At 42.5% G+C, this 19,700-nt stretch overlaps 2 protein-coding genes across 2 annotated transcripts in view; one reads left to right on the forward strand and one right to left on the reverse strand.

Moving 5' to 3' along the window:
• LOC141182804 (uncharacterized) overlaps nt 1-19,700 on the forward strand; it is a 141,440-nt gene that overhangs the window by 68,853 nt on the left and 52,887 nt on the right. The gene's annotated exons all lie outside the window — the stretch shown is intronic.
• The window catches only part of LOC141182808 (uncharacterized), a 431,479-nt gene continuing 420,277 nt past the window's right edge, over nt 8,499-19,700 (reverse strand). The window contains exons 2-7 of the mRNA XM_073660931.1: nt 14,589-14,738; nt 14,280-14,459; nt 14,074-14,197; nt 13,893-13,990; nt 13,605-13,695; nt 8,499-10,433 (exon numbers count right to left, since the gene is read on the reverse strand). Coding sequence (XP_073517032.1) covers nt 9,442-10,433; nt 13,605-13,695; nt 13,893-13,990; nt 14,074-14,197; nt 14,280-14,459; nt 14,589-14,681 — 1,578 coding nt within the window. The 5' untranslated portion in view covers nt 14,682-14,738 and the 3' untranslated portion in view covers nt 8,499-9,441. The remainder of the gene's footprint in view (nt 10,434-13,604; nt 13,696-13,892; nt 13,991-14,073; nt 14,198-14,279; nt 14,460-14,588; nt 14,739-19,700) is intronic.

The following is a 19,700-nucleotide window of genomic DNA, read 5'->3' on the forward strand; positions in this document are numbered from 1 at the left end:
TTTTTTTTATTATTTTTTTTATTATGTTTTATTGTCCCCAAGATTATTTACTGTCCATTTTCTTTTCATTGGTGGCCAGTGCTTACCTATGAAAATTTAAATCATTACCTGTCCCCGCCGATCGCCACCTAAGATAAATAAAAAAATACACCTATACTCACCTAGACACCTAATTCCCCGAAGCCATCGATCTCCTGTAATAAAATATAAAATAATAAACCACAACCTTATCCTTACCCCTCCGTAGTAGTCCACGAGTGTCCCACGATGATCTCCAGTTTAGAGCAGCCACATAAAATGTGACCGCTCTGAACCGCTGCTGCCGCTAGAATGACAGGGCCGTAACGCAGCCCCGCGGGTTCGCCGGAGTTCAGTCAGCGCTGCTCCGGTTAGCTTCTTTATGGCCCTGCTGTACCGTGAGAAATTCCCACGGTACAGCAGTGCCGTAAAGGAGGTCACCGGAGCTGCGCTGACTGAATGCACTCCGGTGACCTCAGTCAGGGGCTCACGCTGCCGGGAGCGGACGTGTTCCCGGGAGCGGGAGCTTACAGCAGCCATGCACAGCTGTCACCATCTCCAGATGTGACAGCTGTGCATGGGAGATCAGTGCAGGAACGTGGACAGGTAACTATTTTTTTTTTAGTATACTAAGAATTAAATAAAATGGTGTGTTTTATGTCAAATAAATTATTTTTTTCTGGGTGTATTGTTTTTTTTCTTTTTAACACTTTGTAGGTTAGTAATGGGGGTGTCTTATAGACGCCCATCATTACTAACCTGGGCTTCATGGCAGCTGGCGCTGACATGAACCTCACCACTATTACCCCCTGCCACCGCACCAGGGCAGCGTGGAAGAGCGAGGCTAAGCGCCAGATTTGGCGCACAAATAAGATGCGCCAAATCTGGGGCGGCTGAAGGCTGATATTATAGCGTGGGAGGGGGCCTACAACCATGGCCTCTTTCTTAGCTATTAATATCAGGTCGCAGCTGTCTGCCTAGCCTTTGCTGGCTACAACTTATAGGGGGACCCCACATAATTTTTTTTGTGGGGGTCCCCCTGTACAATGGCCAGTAAAGGCTAAGCTAACTGCTGCGGGCTGGTATTAATAGCAAGGGAAGGGGCCATGGTTATTGCCTACTTCCCAGACTATAACATCAGCCCTCAACCATCTGCTTTCCCTCTGCTAGTTATTAAAGCTATGCGGGAGCCCACGTTTTTTTTTTAAATTATTTATTGAACTGAAAGATTATTGGACAGCGTATGTAGGTTCATTGACTCAAAGCTCCTGCATACGCTGTAAGGTTAATTTCTCACGTCCACATATCCACATTACTACAGATGTGTGACCGAGCATGCTTTGGAATGGGTCTGTGTGTGGGTCTCCGGTATGTGTGGAAAATGGCATCAACACTCGTCCCGGAGATTGACGTGTGAAAGAACCGTACAATATAGGTGAGGGGTTAGTGTTGGTGTGTGCGTAGATATCGCCATATGTTTAGCATGTGTGTGTGAATGTTTGTTTTTTTTTTTTTTCTTTATTACTCTTTTATTCCACCCTTTTTTTTAAAGAAAAAATATTCACAGACGTTATGTTATTCACTATAGATTGAAAAATATCCCGAAATCTGGGACAGCGCAAGCGACTGTTATAAAGACAAACAGAAAAAAAAGGACGCCTGGGCCTCTGTCTTGCGGGAAATCTGTCCCCAGTGGGTCAATGAGGATCGTGATGCCCAAGAGGAAATTAGTAAGTATTGATTTTTACCTTTATTGTTATATCTATTTCTGATTGCATTTTTGTTGTTAAAGCAGTTAATAAATTGTTTTTGTTTTGTTATTGTAGTGTGTGATGTGAAAAGTCGATGGCGATCGGTCACCGACCGGCTGGTGAAGTATCACCAGTCGGTGAAAAGTGGCGCATCGCCACGTAAACGCAAAGTACCTTTTGCAGATGAGCTTGCATTCATGCTAACCAGCAGGAGTTTGCGGAGGTAATTTCGCAATAAATAGTAATTGCAATGTTTAAAAAAATGTGGTATTAACAGTATTTTTTACCTTTTCTTTTAGAACTGAAGGCAACATCAGTGCCCCATCAACAGAAACCAACGCAAGAACGGATGAAGTAGAGGAGGAATTCCATCCCATTGTACAGCTTTCGTCGCCGGAGACATCTGCTTCTGCCACTGATGGTTGTCCCACAAGTTCTTCTGTAACTCAAGCGGACGTCGACACCGGTTTGGGGACTGCTGCTCCTGGTCCAAGCGCTGCCGGTAGCTCTACTGGTGATGTGTCGAGGCCCACTGGGAGGGGTTCAGCTTCTGCTCGTCCCGTGGCATTGAGAAGGGCGACCAAAAAAAAGGCCAAAAGCCACGAGGGTGCGACTAGTCTGTTTGAAGCCCTGACTAAACGTACACTCAGTCTTGTGGAAAGGACATGCCAGGAGGATCCCCTGGATTTAGTCGGCTTATCCATAGCTGGCCGCATCAGATCCATGCCACGAGAGAAGCAGAACATTTACATTACTGCAGCAAATGCTCTGTTAACTGCGATTGATGGGGCATCAGTTATGCCCTCACCCCCAGCCATAGTTCATGTCATACATAATTTGTTCAATCCCAGTGTGCCTCCACCACCACCAGCAGCAGCAACACAGCGTTTTGTCCAGGTTGAAGAATACCGCCCCGAAGAATACGAAGGAACTTATGGTCGCCAAATGGCCCCTGGTGGCTCATCTTTTCACAGAGGACCATCCCCAAATGCGAGTTTTACCCAAGAAATGTTTTCTGGGTACGGCTTCGAGCAACAATTTCATAACTTATAGTTAAACCATTTACCTTTCCCTGTCATCATTTTTGGACCATAGCAAATACAGGCAGCACCTGTAGGTTGTTAGATACACAATTTTTTAGAAAATAATTTAGCAAACACCTTTTCTTATGGTCACCTATACCAGGCTTCAGGCGTAGGGGAATGTAATAAAAGGTGTTTAGTTTTATATAATTAAACAACCTACAGGTGCTGCCCGTATTTTATGGCCCTAAACTGATGACAGGACAGCTCTGCCGTACCCAATGTGCTATTTATTAACAAGTTATGGGCAATGTTTTTCCAAATAAATGTTCTCTAAAGTTTGTTGTTTTCTGTTTAAAAAATATTTAAAGTTATTCTATTTTATTTATTAAAACAAAATTGGTTAATCTATGTGTTCATTTTACTTATCAAGTGTATATGTGGTTGGATTTGGTTTAACTGAAAAAGTGGTCCCCCGATCTGCGCTCACCATAGCGCAGGTCAGAGGAACTCTAAATGTTTATTTTTTTTCAACTACTCTACGTGTGTGGTCGGCTGTATACAGTCGTTTTTAAATTAGAAATATACTTTGATATTTTTGACCACAACTAAGTTTTGGATGGATACTACTCTCAACACTGTTTTTTGCTAGCTCTGCTCTTTGCGCAAGCAAATAACAATGATGAGGGATGACTTTAGCAGACAGTACTTGGGAAGAGCGCTCTAGGTAGTAATGCCAATTTCCAGGCACTGATACTTGTGGGTTGTTCACTTTTGCGTTGACGTATGGTCCTAAAACAATACGTAGAAGGTGGCAATTCAAGAAATATTGGAGACAAATTAAAATTTAAACAAAATTTATTTATTATTTAAAAAAAAAAAATTAAACATTTTTCAGGAAAAAAAATGAAGACCGGAAGTTATTCTTTACTGTTGATCAGATCTTCTCTGCTGGTCAGGCTGCTCAACACCAGCATAGGAGCATATAGGAGCATTGCCATTGCACGCCACCTTCAGCACTCATGAAGTAGTCAGCGAAGGTTTCTCGCACACTGGCACCAGAGTTGGATGGCCTTCCCTGACCAGAGTTGACAACTGTAATTAATTCAGACAGCTGTGACTCCTCATCTTGCTCAGTGCTGTATTCACGAGCATAGTTGTGGAGTACACAGCATGCCTTAATTACAGTGTCAACGGTCTCCGTATCCAACTGTATGGCAGTGTGAAAGATCCTCCACTGACTACACATGATTCCGAAGGTGCATTCCACATATCTGCGTGCACGACTCAGCCGATAATTAAAAATCTTCCGCCAGTCATCCAGTGCCCTTCGTGGGTAATGGGCGCAGCAGGTCGGTCTGTAAGGGAAATGCCTCATCTGATACCATCACAAAAGGAACTGGATGTGTGGAACCTGGCAAAGGTCTTGGGGCTGGGAGTGTTCCGCCATCTTGAAGAATTTGCAGCCCAATCTGTGATGATCTAAACACCCGAGAGTCCCCAGTACTGCCATAAGCACCAACGTCGATGGCAACAAATTTGTAATGTGCCTCAGCCACCGCCATCAGGACCACGGAAAAATACTTCTTATAATTAAAGAAGCGTGATCCTGATCGTGGAGGCTGCTGAACTCTCACATGTTTGCCATCGACAGCACCTATGCAGTTGGGGAAATTGGCCACAGTTTGAAAGCCTGCTGCGACCTGCAGCCAAGTCTCCTCGGTTGGGGAAGGCATCACAATGGGCTGCAACTTCTGCCAGATGACGGTACATGTGCACCTCACAATTCTGGAAATGGTGGATTTACCAACCCGAAATTGGAGGTGCAGTGATGTATAGCTCTCTCCTGTGGCCAAAAACCTGAAAAGGAAAAATATATAATTAGAAAAGCCATAGAAAGAAATACAAGCCAACAGTAATTCTGATTACTCTGTTAAAAATGACTGACTATTACAAAGTACTATTCCATCGATCAGCTTTTTTTTGGGGGGGGGGTCAGGGGTTTGGACACACATTTTAGTATTTGTTTTTTCAGATTTTGTTTGCTCTTGAGTTCACACATCAATTCTATTCTGTTTTCATTTTGTGTCTGTGTTTGCCTACGATGTTTGCTCTAGAGTTCACACATCAGTTACCTTTTCAATCTGATCTGTGTGCATGCTGATCTCAAGGTAAAGCCAAAATTAGGTACACAGACACAGGGGAGCCATCACCACAGGGTGACTAACTAACTAATCAGTTTCTACGGTAAGAGTGATGACAGTTTCCAGACATACCAGAGACAAGAGACATAATGATTGCTATTACTTTATTCTTAATTTTTACAGTTGGGGACACAATACTAACCCCCCCATCATGGTCCCTGCTGGTGCTGAGCACAGTGCCAGTAGAGAACCATGATGAGGGCAGCGTTCAGCACAGACTCTTGGGATTATCGATTGTAGTGCTGACTCCCAGAAGTCCATCCATGTGATCCAGGTGAAGCACACGTAATGCACACAACTACAACACGGAAAACACACACGACACACGGGGAACGGATCTCTAGAACATTTTTTGGGAAGGTGCTGTAGATGTGTACATGTGAAACAGGCTATGGTTGATAAATGCAGAATTGGTGAGGTGTTTCTATTATAATAATGTACTATTGTCCTAAATCGGAGAAAAAAATAAAAGCTGAACAACATAATGTGGAAATCCTGAATCAATAATTTTTCTGCCCATGGCAGCATATGTTGCTTAGATCTAAAAAATAATAAAAAACATATAACATTCAACTTACCGCAAGGTGATGAGCAGCTTTTCCTCAGCAGAGATGGCCCTTCACATTACGGTGTCTTGGTAGTCCAGGTCAGGAGAAATAATGCTTAGCAGACGATCAAACGCGGTAATGTTCAGACGGCAAAATTGTTGAAATTTTTCCGGAAAACTTTGTATAAAAAAAAAAAAATAGGATTAAAATATAATTTTAGAGTATACAAGCAAAAACGTTAAAAAAAAAAAAAAAAAAGGTATACAAGTGTGACCTTAGACTTTATGAACATATATCTTACGTCCTTAAATCCTGGTAAAGAAGATTGAAGTGGCCCTTGTCCGCACGCTCAAGCAAGATAGGGTGCACCCACATCTTTTTGGGTCGTCTTCTCCTCCTTAACCGCTCCTATATAACAATATAGGTTAGTACACACTACATACAAATAATGTAACACAAAAAAAGATCTACTTTATATTACCTGCTCAACGTAGTAGTGCATGAGATTTAAGCAAGTCAGCAGCAAAAGGCATTGTCTGCTGCGCCGTAGGGGCTGCAATTCCTCTGGCATCTTTTCTCTTACAAAAAGCAAAATGGTGAAGAGGGGTTGAACTAGGAAATTACATCAGAATTTCTCCCTTTTTTTTTTTTTTTTTTTATTTTTTTAAATAAACTTTATTTGGTCTCAAAAACGCTTTAGATATGCAACAAAAACGCAAGTAAAATCCGCATGAAAAAACGCGTCAAAAACGCGTAAAAAAAACGCATGCGTTTTTCTGGCAAGGGAGATGCAGAAACGCTGCAGAAATTTTCTGCTTCATTTCTGCATCGTGGGCACATAGCCTCAAGCCATTTATTTCTGGTGACTCTTTTTGAGGTTAGCCAATACAATATTATGTGGCGGCTTGTTATTTTGTTCAAGCGTTGTGCTTTTTAACTGTTTTTAGCTGTGATATGTTTGTCTAGGTAATTGTTTAATAAAATAATTTTAATTTATATATTGAGGTGATCCCTGTCAATACATACTGTTTTTTCTCTGTATCATTGGACCATACAGTGGGTACGGAAAGTATTGAGATCCCTTTACATTTTTCACTCTTTGTTTCATTGCAGCCATTTGGTAAATTCTAAAAACTTCATTTTTTTTCTCATTAAAGTACACTCTGCACCCCATCTTGACTGAAAAAACACAGAAATGTAGAAATTTTTGCAAATGTATTAAAAAAGAAAAACTGAAATATCACATGGTCATAAATATTCAGACCATTTGCTCAGAAACTCATATTTGAGTCACATGGTTTCCATTTCCTTGTGATCCTCCTTAAGATGGTTCTACTCCTTCATTGGAGTCCAGCTGTATTTAATTAAACTGATAGGACTTGATTTGGAAAGGCACACACCTGTCAATATAAGACCTCACAGCTCACAGTGCATGTCAGACCAAATGAGAATCATGAGCTCAAAGGAACTGCCCAAGGAGCTCAGAGACAGAATTGTGGCAAGGCACAGATCTGGCCAAGGTTACAAAAGAATTTCTGCATTACTCAAGGTTCCTAAGAGCACAGTGGTCTCCATAATCCTTAAATGGAAGAAGTTTGGGACCACCAGAAGTCTTCCTAGACCTGGCCGTCCAACCAAACTGAGCAATCATGGGAGAAGAGCCTTGGTGAGAGAGGTAAAGAAGAACCCCAAGATCACTGTGGCTGAGCTCCAGAGATGCAGTAGGGAGATGGGAGAAAGTTCCACAAAGTCAACTATCACTGCAGCCCTCCACCAGTCAGACCTTTATGGCAGAGTGGCCCGACGGAATCCTCTTCAGTGCAAGACATATGAAAGCCCGCATAGTTTGCTCAAAAACATATTAAGGACTCCCAGACTATGAGAAATAAGATTCTCTGGTCTGATGAGACAAAGATAGAACTTTTTGGTGATAATTCTAAGCAATATGTGTGGAGAAAACCAGGCACTGCTCATCACCTGCCCAATCCAATCCCAGCAGTGAAACATGGTGGTGGCAGCATCATGCTATGGAGGTGTTTTTCAGCTGCAGGGACAGGACAACTGGTTGCAATTGAAGGAAACATGAATGGGCCAAGTACAGAGATATCCTAGATGATGACCTCTTCCAGAGTGCTCTGGACCTCAGACTTGGACGAAGGTTCACCTTCCAACAAAACATTGACACTAAGCACACAGCTAAAATAACAAAGGAGTGGCTTCAGAACAACTCTGTGACCATTCTTGACTGGCCCAGCCACAACCCTGACCTAAACCTAATTGAGCATCTCTGGAGAGACCTGAAAATGGCTGTCCACCAACATTCACCATCCAACCTGATGGAACTGGAGAGGTTCTGCAAGGAAGAATGTCAGAGGATCCCCAAATCCAGGTGTGAAAAACTTGTTGCATCATTCCCAAGAAGACTCATGGCTGTACTAGCTCAAAAGAGTGCTTCTACTCAATACTGAGCAAATGGTCTGAATACTTATGACCATGTGATATTTCAGTTTTTCTTTAATAAATTTGCAAAAATTTCTACATTTCTGTTTTTTTTCAGTCAAGATGGGGTGCAGAGTGGACTTTAATGAGAAAAAAAAAATATTTTTTTAGAATTTACCAAATGGCTGCAATGAAACAAAAAGTGAAAAACTTAAAGGGGTCTGAATACTTTCCGTACCCACTGTATGTTTTTTTGGTATGTGACGGGTTGAACAACATTGGATACTATATAGGTGGTGCCCTCCACTTTTCTAAAAATACTTAAGTCCTTTGATGAATTAAAGGGGGGGATTTGTGTTGACAAATAAACAATTGTATAAATATCTACAGTTTCGGCATTCATTTAATGCACAATCAAGATGGACGCCCTTTTGGGTAGAAAATAATACTTTTGTTAAGTTGGTATTAGAGAAGGGAAATACTAAGGGTCGTATTTCCAAAAATGGATGGAGATATAGGTCCAATTTCTGAGGACCAATGGAGAGAGGTATTAGAACTGGTACCCCAATTATCTTTATATGAGGCGCAGAGATTTTCCCAGATCATATTAATACACAGGAAATATAAGACGCCTAGATTCCTATGTAACATAGGATACCGGACTGCTGCTGAATGTCCAGGATGTAACATGGATGCTGCGGGCCTATTACATACGCTATGGGAATGCCGGGAGTTAGGTAAATACTGGAAAGGAGTTCTGTCTATTATAAAGAGGGTGTATAAAATAGATATTCAACCAGACCCAAAAAATGTCTATTAGGTATATTAGAAGATGATATGGAATTTGACCCAATTTCTATAGGGATTTCACATATTTTATTTCAAGCTAGGAAACATATTGCATCCAAATGGATTAACCCCTCACCTCCAGAAATTAGTGAACTCAAAAATAGGATAAATAATATTATCAGATTAGAAAAGGTGTTATGTAAAAAATAAAATTCAATGAATACATTTGAGAAAATATGGGGCTTATGGTTGGATACACCTGGAATGCCATCACGGGGGTTATTGTTGGAGAGACAATGACTTATGGGGGAAGGAGGTATTGGCGAGGTCTAATGTTTCATTATGATGTGCATTGGAATTCCTTAACATGTGGTATGGGTAATATAGCACACCTATATGTGTATAGGATTATAATGTTTATTACAATATTATGGTTATATAAGAGATTTCAAGAATGTGGAATGTTAATTGTAAGATATAGTCACTGCAAGTTATCAGACGGTAATGGGCAAGCTGAAAGGATATATAGGAGAGATGCATCTATGTCATCCCTATGGTATGTTAATATATTATTGTATGTACTGGTTTCTTGATTTGTCAAAAAAAAAAAACTAATGAAAAAAATACTCAAATTTATTGGATTGAAAAAAAAAGAATATGAAAAAGGCTTCTACTCTGTGTGGGTTCTCTGGTGCTTAACCAAAGCGGATTTATGGCTAAAACATTTAACACATTCTGAACATGAAAAAGGCTTCTCCCCTGTGTGAGTTCTCTGGTGTTTAACAAGATGTGATTTATGGTTAAAACATTTCCCACATTCTGAGCATGAAAAAGGCTTATCCCCTGTGTGAGTTCTCTGGTGTAGGATAAGATGCGATTTCTGTTTAAAACATTTCCCACATTCTGAACATGAAAAAGGCTTCTCCCCTGTGTGGATTCTCTGGTGTTTAACAAGATGTGATTTCTGGTTAAAACATTTCCCACATTCTGAACATGAGAAAGGCTTCACCCCTGTGTGAATTCTCTGGTGATTAATCAAATCTGATCTCTGGTTAAACCATTTCCCACATTCTGAACAGGAAAAAGGCTTCTCCCCTGTGTGGGTTCTCTGGTGGTTATTAAGATGTGCTTTCTCGTTGAAACATAACCCACATTCTGAACATGAAAAAGGCTTCTCTCCTGTGTGGGTTCTCTGGTGGATATGAAGACGTGCTTTCCGGTTGAAACATTTCCCACATTCTGAACATGAAAAAGGCTTCTCCCCTGTGTGAGTTCTCTGGTGTATATTAAAATCTGATTTCTGGTTAAAACATCTCCCACATATGGAACAAGAAAATCTATTGTCCGCTGTGTGTATTTTTTGATGTTTAAGAATAGACTTTGAGAGGGTAAAAATATTTCCATATTCTGAACCTGAAAATGTCTTCTTTGCTTTAGGAGCAGTTCGTTTTGTAATGCTCATTTTTTTTTTTTTATTTTCCTTAGCAGTCGGTAATGAATCAGAAGACAGGACCTGTTTCATAGGATCAGATGATTGATGTTTGCTGTGAAGGGATGATGGTATATCTGGAGTAATGGCATTCACTTCAATTGTATCCTGTGGGATCTTAAGATCGTCTGATTTAAAAATCTCCAGTCCCTCTGATCTTCTGGTACAGTCATCTGCCAAGAAAAAAAAACAATTATTAATTTTGAATAAAATATCCTTGAAATTTATATTTTTGAACATTTCTACTTAAAATGTCTAAACAAACACATCCCTGGGCTACATGCTAATCCAGGGAAATGAAGAAATATATGCTCAAGTTTAAAAATCAATTTTAATAGACACAAATCTAAAATATAGAGGAATATTTAAACTTGAGCATATATCTCTTCATTTTCCTGGATTAGCATGTAGCCCAGGGATGTGATTGATTTAGAAGTGGTATGCAATCTTTATTTATTTTTCTATGGGATTCTTGTGTTAATTGTACTTAAAATGTCTGTAGAAATGGGAAGTTATTGACAGAATGACAGTTCACAGTCTAATAGAAAACCTCATAGGAGGAACCAGTAGAGCGTTGTGTCCAACTGTTCATTCTGCCTCCCAAATATGGAATAAGAAGCCATCAAACAATGTTATGTAGGCAAAAATAATACCAATAAAAACTTCTACTCATCTCACAAAAAAACAAGTCCCCAGTCAGGGTCATTATCTGTCAATGGAAAACCAGAGGTTTCCACATTATTAGTGGCTCAAAGGCTCTTGAAAAGCAACATGGCTTCCATAACCCAATCCAACAATATCCGCTCTCCCAAAGTCAAATCTCCCCCTCACTTCTGAGCCTTGCAGTGTGCCCAAACAACACTCAGCATCCATGTATTTGGTATTACTATAGTGAGAAGAACCCACTTAATTTACGGTGTGTGTCTCCTGGAGCACAATCTGGGCACTATGTGTTGGGTAATGAAATTATATATTTGTAATTTTCACTCTCCAACATCCACTGCGTGCTAATTTCCAGAAAGTGCCTGTGGAGTCACAATAGTCACTACTCCTATAGATTACTTCACTGAGGGTTATAATTTCCAAAATGGAGTCACTTTATGGGGATTTCTACTGTTCTGGTTCTCTGCAATTTGGTCACATTAGGGCTTCTGCAAATGGTGGGTCCCATCTCCTCTGGGATCTGCTCCTGCAACATCTGCTTCTGTCACCAGGAGCCGCCTTATTCATCCTGCAGGCGGCGCTGGTGATGGAGGAGACGTCAGAACCAGAAGCTCTGGGCGGCGCAGGCTCTGTCCAGCCACTAAGATTAGGGTGCCTGGGACCAGTAGTACCATCCAGTCTGGTAGTATGGGTGTGTGTGCTGTCCAGCTGGAGTAATCTGCTCCCTGCTTCAGCTAACTGGAGAGCACCGCACCCTACTAAAGCTGGAAGCATATTGCCAGAAACTAAAACAAAGCAAAATAGGGCAGAAGTGTGTACCTGCCCAGATCGTCATAACTAAACCAGGGTGCAGCAAACCCACATAAAGATGGCGGCTACACAAGTACAAAATACTGATGAGACAATCACTCACAACCTACCATTTCATGGAGGGGGTGACTGCTTAGTATTTGAATTGCACACAAAAAGGCTTGTATAGGGTGCTGTTCACACTAGGGTAGTGCACAGTATCCGGCTTACAGCCTATTAGTTACACCCATACTATTAGATTAGGTGGGCTGCCCAGTACTATCCAAGTGCACCCCATGGGAACAGACACAGTTTACAATGCCCGCACTGATGGGCCTGGCTGCACCCTGGAATAAAAAAAGTGCAAAAATGCATATATAATATATGGATAGTACCGGGCAGCCTGCCTAATCTAATAGTATAGGCGTAACTAATAGGCTGTAAGCCGGATACTGTGCACCTTAGTGTGAACAGAACCCTATACAAGCCTTTTTGTGAGTAATTCAAATACTAAGCAGTCACCCCTCCATGAAATGGTAGGTTGTGAGTGATTGTAGGTTAGTTGTGAGTGATTGTCTCATCAGTATTTTTCACCTGTGTAGCCGCCATCTTTATGTGGGTATACTGCACCCTGGTAGTGCATTTAGTTCTGAACATCTGGGCAGGTAAACACTGCTGCCCTTTTTTGCTGTGTTTTTTCTTGAATATTGGGGGAATTTTAATTCTTCTTAGTGTGGCTTTGCTTTTTGTGCATATTACCAGAAGCGGCCAGATCCAGCCTTGTTCTCCTCTGGTTCAGTCTTCTGCGCTCAGCCCCCGGCTTGTGTATTTGTGTCCTGTTGTGACCTCGGCACGACTACTGACTACTCTTGTGTCTTCTGATTTTGTATTTTCTCTGCCCTCCTGGTTCTGATCCGTCTACCTGACTATTCTTCTTGTCATCTCACTCCACAGAACAGCAGGTAAACCGTGGCGCAAGCTCAGGGAGTCTCTGTCTAAGTCCAAATCCACGTAGAGGGGTTAAAGGGTGATGAGCAAGGCAAACGCTGGGATCAGGAAAATGGAGTAGATAGAGCCAAGCCTGTTCGTGGTGGCCATCTTTTGAGCTGCCAGGTGACAACGAACAGTGTCCCCAATACATCGTGTCTGCACACTATCCCAGCAAAATCTGCATTCAAATAGCTAAATCGCGCTCCTTCCCTTCTTAACCTGCCATGTGGCCAGACAGTAGTGTACAATTGCATACAAGGTATTGTCGGATTCAAGAGAAGATGAAATATTATTTGTAAGGTCCATTTGTTTCCTATTATCCTTTGTGAAGAATTCCAAAGTTATCACCACATAAAGTGACACGTCAGATTTGAAAAATGGGCCCAGATAGGAACACAAAACTGGCTGCAGGAAGGGGTTAAATAAGAGTGTTTTGGGCAATAACTACTATAGTCAAAACTGTGAGTATAGAGTAAAGACTGGACCTGGTCTTGTAGGGACCATATGAGCACATTCAGCAGCACAGAAGGGAGAGAAGGTAGATTCATCCAAAAAGATATCAGGGTTCTAGGAAGCCAACATCATCATTACCCTTCGCTTTCTCTTACGGCCCATCATAATATTTTTCTTCAAGTGATTTTCTGGCTTTGTGGTTTACAGATCTGGGCAGGTAACGTCTCCTAATCACAGTGAGTAGGTGGATCCTCCAGGTTGTAAGTTCTATGGAAAAGGGTTTTCAATGCCCAAAATCATTTGAACTGTTTTGGATGGAAGAGAATGTCTAGAGGCAAAATGGTGATCACATGATTGTGATACGGCCGGACTACACCACCGATAAAGCAGCCACAGCCGGTGACTGAGAAGAATCTGTGACTTCTCAGCATTTAGTGGTTACCACTCACCTGGGTAGTCAGATGTAGGAATCTCCTCTTTACACCGCTCATCACCCCTCACATATGTCTCTGTAGTATTAATATGGGTCAGATCTTCACCCTGAAACAAATATTGTAAAAGTCACAAACAGATGAGAAGTCCCATCTATGATCAGCTCTAATCCTGCCAACTCCATCATTTTCATTACACAAATATAAAACACATAATACTGGTGGATAAAACAAGACTGTACACAAGACCTTCACAGCCGTCTACACATCATAGGGGAGATCTCATGACACCTTCTCTCCATCTACCTGATGATCCTGAGGAACATTGGGATCTTCTTGTTTACAGTCATGTGGAAGAAAAGGACGGGGACATCTCTCTGGTGTTGTCCTCTTACTGGATAGATCTGGAGGAAACACATACAGCGGCTGAATTCATTCTTTACATACAGATAATTATAGGCCGTGTGTATTTAGTCCTGTCTATTACCTGGTGATGTGAGGGGCTGGGGAACCTCCATCATGACGTATTGGTACAAATCTTTGTGTCCTTCTAAATACTCCCACTCCTCCATGGAGAAATAGACAGCGACATCCTGACATCTTATAGGAACCTGACACATACAATGATACAGTCATCCCCCAATCCCTTCATAGTGATACTGTATAATGTCCCAGCATTCCCAGCAGTGTCACCTCTCCAGTCAGCAGCTCAATCATCTTGTAGGTGAGTTCTAGGATCTTCTGGTCATTGATGTCCTCATGTATCAGGGGGTGAGGTGGAGGCCCTGTGATTGGGCTCAGGGGTCTTCCCCATCCCTCAGACACAGGGTCCTGACAGCGCTCACTAGAGGTCTTCTTCACTACTGTGTAATCCTGGTTATGGAGAGACACATTAATAACTCTAACTACAGACATTTCCAGAGTCCTCACCTCTCCAGTTCTGTCCATCTGTTATTCCCATAGATAAGAATGATGTAATGTGATGTCATCAGAATCTCTCACCTCTCCAGTAAGTCGGAAGAGGATCTCTAGGGTGAGGTGTAATATCCTCTCCGCCATCTTGTCTCTATCCATATCCATCTTTGATGGGTCCATAAGGAAAATTCTCTTAAATAGAAGATCTTCACTGAGAGGATCTGATATTGTAGGGACCTGAATAAGAAGATGATGAGCCAATGTAACATCATAAAGATCCTGTGTAATAATACAATTACTGGACATAATAAGGGAAACATATGAGATTTATTATTTTACAGTATTTAGTTTTCTGCTTTACATCTAGTAATAAAACCTATATATTTTAGGCCACAGACAGCAAGCAGTTTCTTCCTCGGAGTCGGTAGCTGAACACATTTCTCAAAGACTCATCTTCCATAAAGCTAATTCTCGTCTCATTTACTGACACTGCAATAGGCATTCGCAATACTGCAGGAGATATTCATTACACGTGACATGAGAAATAACTACTTCATAAAGAGGACGAAATTTTCATCTTCTACTACGGCTCTACAAACATATTTGGCCAGAGTTCTTCACTGACTACATCTCCACCGGCCGTCTATATGAATGTTTCCCGTCTTCCCCGGACTGTAATCTTCTATCACGTTAGATCTCAGGTCTGATTCACACACAGAAGTTTGAGGCTTTGATACATGGTAAGGTTTTTAATATTAAACAGAGTAGGACTACCCCGAATGGGCTCATCTTGCCATGGTGGGATAGCTTTCATGCTATTTTTGATCAAAAACAGTGTTACTAAGAACCCTATTTTATTTAAATGCACTTTTGCTATTTATTTGTTTATTTACAGCAGGGTTTATGATCATTTTTCTTCTTATAGTTTTTTTCTGATTTATGGCCATAGTAAACATGCATTTATGTGCTGCATGGATACCAACTTATACCAAGCTCAAATTCTGTGTTTTTTTCACGGGCACCATAGTGGCCCTGTGGGCTGCTGCTATGGATGATACACCCCTAACTATCCAACTATCATATGGTAAAAATCTCATAGGTCCTGTATTTATTAGTATCTGCACGAAGAATGGGGCTAAGTGAGTATTTATTAAAGGGAATCCACTCCACCGACTACCCCATGGCCAGCAAGCATCAGAATCTTCACTGAATAAAAAGCCATTTCACAGCAAACAGACCTCTTATATGAGGCATTCAGGTAAGTATAGAGTCACATTTCTATCACCTGTATGCCAATATTAGAGGTCAGATAAGTCCCAGGGGGTGACAGATTCCCATTCATCAGCCGTGGGGTAATCATAAAACCATATATGTATTGCAATGTGGTTAATGGTTGCATAGTCAATGGGAGGCATGTGTCACAGAGATGGCTGGTCTCTGTGATGTAACCCGGAGTGTTTCTCTAGGACACATAAGCACTAAGAGGATCGTTTGGTGCACCTGGGAGCCGGGTTACGGGTAGCTAAGAGAGAATGGGCGGGTCCAGCTACCCACATACCTCACCTCTGGGTGTGGTTAACAGCCTATAAAATGGAGGCTGTTGTTTGGCACATGGTCTGTGTGTTTGGAGGGAGAAGGCCTCCTGTGTATGTTTGTCTTCAGACCAAGCCAGGACACTGGACGCTACCCCAGCTTGTGTGCCGCACAGGCCTGGGCGAGCAGAGACCGGCTAAGGACATTTACTTTGTTTGCCTGATCTAAAGGCTATTTGCTTTTCTGCTTGGCTTCTGGGTTTATGAAGTAATAAACTCACATGAAATTTTAAAGGAACATGCCTCTTGTTTTCCTCCCATTGTGCCCCAGTGAGTAAAACCCCTACAATATGTATAAAGGAAAGGGTATGGTACTCAGAGAATGTTTCAATAATCGGCCTCAAAGCATTTCCCCAACAGGTTCATTAGGAGGCTTGATATAGGGATGATAATTCATGATGTTCAGCATAGTGTGCCTAATAGCCAGGTGTCCATTTTTAAATATCCCACTTCATCCAAAACCCCTCCCAGACTAGGAGACCCATTCCCATTCCTAGAGGTGAATTGTCACAGGATATACAGAATAGAGTCTGTCTACGATAATGTACCGCGCCTACGCTACTTCTCATGAGCTAGAGGTTCGATAATGTCCATCACCTAGTGTCCATGTCCGGAAGTGACGTGCTTTATGCTGAAACACCAGATAAACTGATTGCCGCCGCGCCACTTGTACCTGTGACTGCACATGCCCGTAGTTATCATACTCCTAAATGGTCATATTTGACTCCTATTGCATAATTAGAGATACACAAGGATCACCACACTTGTTAGTTACTAAATAGTATAAGTGGGATATAACTGATCAGAAATAATTCTGATATAGAGGCTCAGATCTCTTGATGAAGTAAAACAATATGTGAACCTCATTCACAGGGAACTGAGTAGCAATGGTTAGAGTATAAAATCCAAAAATGTAATCCAGGATGGGGCTGTATTCATACAAAACAGGCATAGGAAATTTGCTCATTCAGTCCCTTAGGGGCTAGTGAATCCAGTCTAGAAATCCACTCACTTTACTTTTTGAGGATACATCTATTTAGATCACCTCCTCTCACATTGGGTTTAACCACCTCAATGATGCAAAAGGAGATGTTTCTTGTTTCACCTCAATATGCACTGTTCATGTGTCTCACTAATGAGGTGTCCCGATGTCACGCCAGGTTTGAGTGCAACACAGAGTCACGCCAGGTGTGAGTGAAACACAGAGGGGAAAGGGAGCCCAGACACTAGGGAAAAGGGGGAAGAGGTGACCTCCTAATCTGGACTAGCACCACCCTGTCTCCCCCTAACATCCCTATACAGCTTCCGCAGCTGTCATCCATCACGTGCCTCGCCCCACTATCCCTGGCATAAGGCTATAGCTGGGGGTGGAAGGAGATGAGCACTAGTCAACCTCCGCTAGCACTCTAAAGACAAAAGGGGAAGACAACACAGGGAAATTACAACTTCGCTTTAGAAGAAACTCCAGCAGGGCACACGGCCTCAAGACTCCAAAGAGGACGTGATACTGCTTCAGCCAAGTTACAAGTAGAAATGAGTATAACTGGCAACGCCCACCTAGATACACCAGGTATACATACACCCAGACTAAAGGGAGGTAGTCGCTGGGTCCTAAACACAGCCTCCTATCTAGGCAGCTGTCTGCATTGCCAAACATGGAGATCTCCTGCAAACCCTTGCAGGGCGACTGTCTGTCACCTCTGACACACCCGTGACAGTACCCCCCCCTCTACATGTGGCATCCGGACACTCAGGACCGGGTTTCTCAGGAAAAGAGGTGTGAAAATAACGAACCAATCTGGGAGCGTTCACCTCTGACGCTGAAACCCATGTCCTCTCCTCCGGACCATAGCCTTTTAAGTGCACCAAGTATTGTAGAGAATGACGTTGGACACAAGAATCTACTATTCTCGAAATCTTGAACTCCAAATTACCATCAACCATTACTGGGGGCGGTGGTAGAGGTGAGGGCTCAAGAGGTTCTACGTAATTTTTTCAATTTTGTTCTCTAGCACAACCTCTGCAGTCAGGACAAAGCGGAAACTGCAGTTTGGCCACAAATGCACCCCTTGTTTATCCAACTCCAGACTACCGAGAGTTAATATAGTCTTTCTGTTTAGGAATTGAAGGACAGGTCTCAACAAAGTGTCCCTTTTTCCCACAAAAAAAATACGCCTTTTTTCTTGCGAATCTCTGGGGAGATGTATGATGTAGTGACACCCCCTAACTGCATAGGTTCCTCCACCTCCCCCAGTACTGGTTCACCCCCAGACCACTCCCTTGGCAGGTACACAACCGAGACAAAAAGGCCCCGGAGAAGGAGGTCACACCCGTCTATCCCGAACGCGTTTATCCAGACGTAAGGCCAAAGACATGGCATCCTCCAAGGACTGAAGGGTATCATATACAGCTAAGGCATCTTTTAACCTTTCCGTGTGCCCCTCACAAAATTGACTTTTAAGGGCTGAGTCATTCCATTTGGAATCCGTAGCCCATCTACGGAATTCTGAACTGTACATTTCCAAGGCGACTCGGTCAGGATCATCATAGATGAGGGCAAGAGCTCAAAAAAAAAAACCCCACAGGCTGGAGACAAACTGAGTCCTGTGGTAATGAAAATGTCCATGAGTGAGGATCACCCTGCAGTAGAGAGATCACAATACCAACCCCTTGCTCCTCATTACCGGAGGAGTAGGGACGAAGTTTGAAGTACAATTTGCATGCCTCCTTAAACACAAAAAACTTGTCCCTACCTCCTGAAAAACCTGTCCGGGAGGGCAACCTTGGGTTCAGGCTGGACAGGCTTACCCGCAGAGACCCCCACATTGGCGGCCTGTAACCGCTGCAGAACCTTAGAACCTCACAGCAGAGGGCATTCACCTCCAGAGACAGACAGCGGAACTGCTCTGCAACTGATCCCATACTAAAGGGAGTCAGGAAAAAAAAGGTGCATCCCCAAAAACACACAAAGAAAAAAAAACAAAGTGTCAATCTTGTGTCGTTTTTTTTATTTCCAAAACGTGCTCGGCCAGTTATAATGTCACAACAGGTGTGAGTTTAACACAGAGAGTCACGCCAGGTGTGAGTGCAACACAGAGGGGAAAGTTAAAGGGAGCCCAGACACTAGGGAAAAGGGGGAAGAGGTGACCTCCTAATCTGGACTAGCGTCACCCTGTCTCACAATAATGTCCCTATACAGCCTCTGCAGCTGTCATCCATCATGTGCCTCGCCCTACTATCCCCGGCATAAGGCTATAGCTGGGGGTGGAAGGAGATGAGCACTAGTCAACCACCGCTAGCACTCTAAAGACAAAAGGGGAAGACAACACAGGGGAATTACAACTTAGCTTTAGAAGAAACTCCAACAGGGCACACGGCCTCAAGACTCCAAAGAGGACGTGATGCTGCTTCAGCCAAGTTCCAAGTAGAAATGAGTATAACCTCCAACGCCCACCTAGACACACCAGGTATATATACACCCAGACTAAAGGGAGGTAGTCGCTGGGTCCTAAAGACAGCCTTCTATCTAGGCAGCTGTCTGCATTGCACTGTATGTCACTTCAGACACACCCGTGACACCCGACCATGGCGTATTTCGCCCAAATGC

This window comes from Phyllobates terribilis, unplaced genomic scaffold, assembly GCF_046119375.1.
Source record: "Phyllobates terribilis strain yellow unplaced genomic scaffold, ASM4611937v1 Scaffold_36__1_contigs__length_13169755, whole genome shotgun sequence".
Classification (NCBI taxonomy): Eukaryota; Metazoa; Chordata; class Amphibia; order Anura; family Dendrobatidae; genus Phyllobates; species Phyllobates terribilis.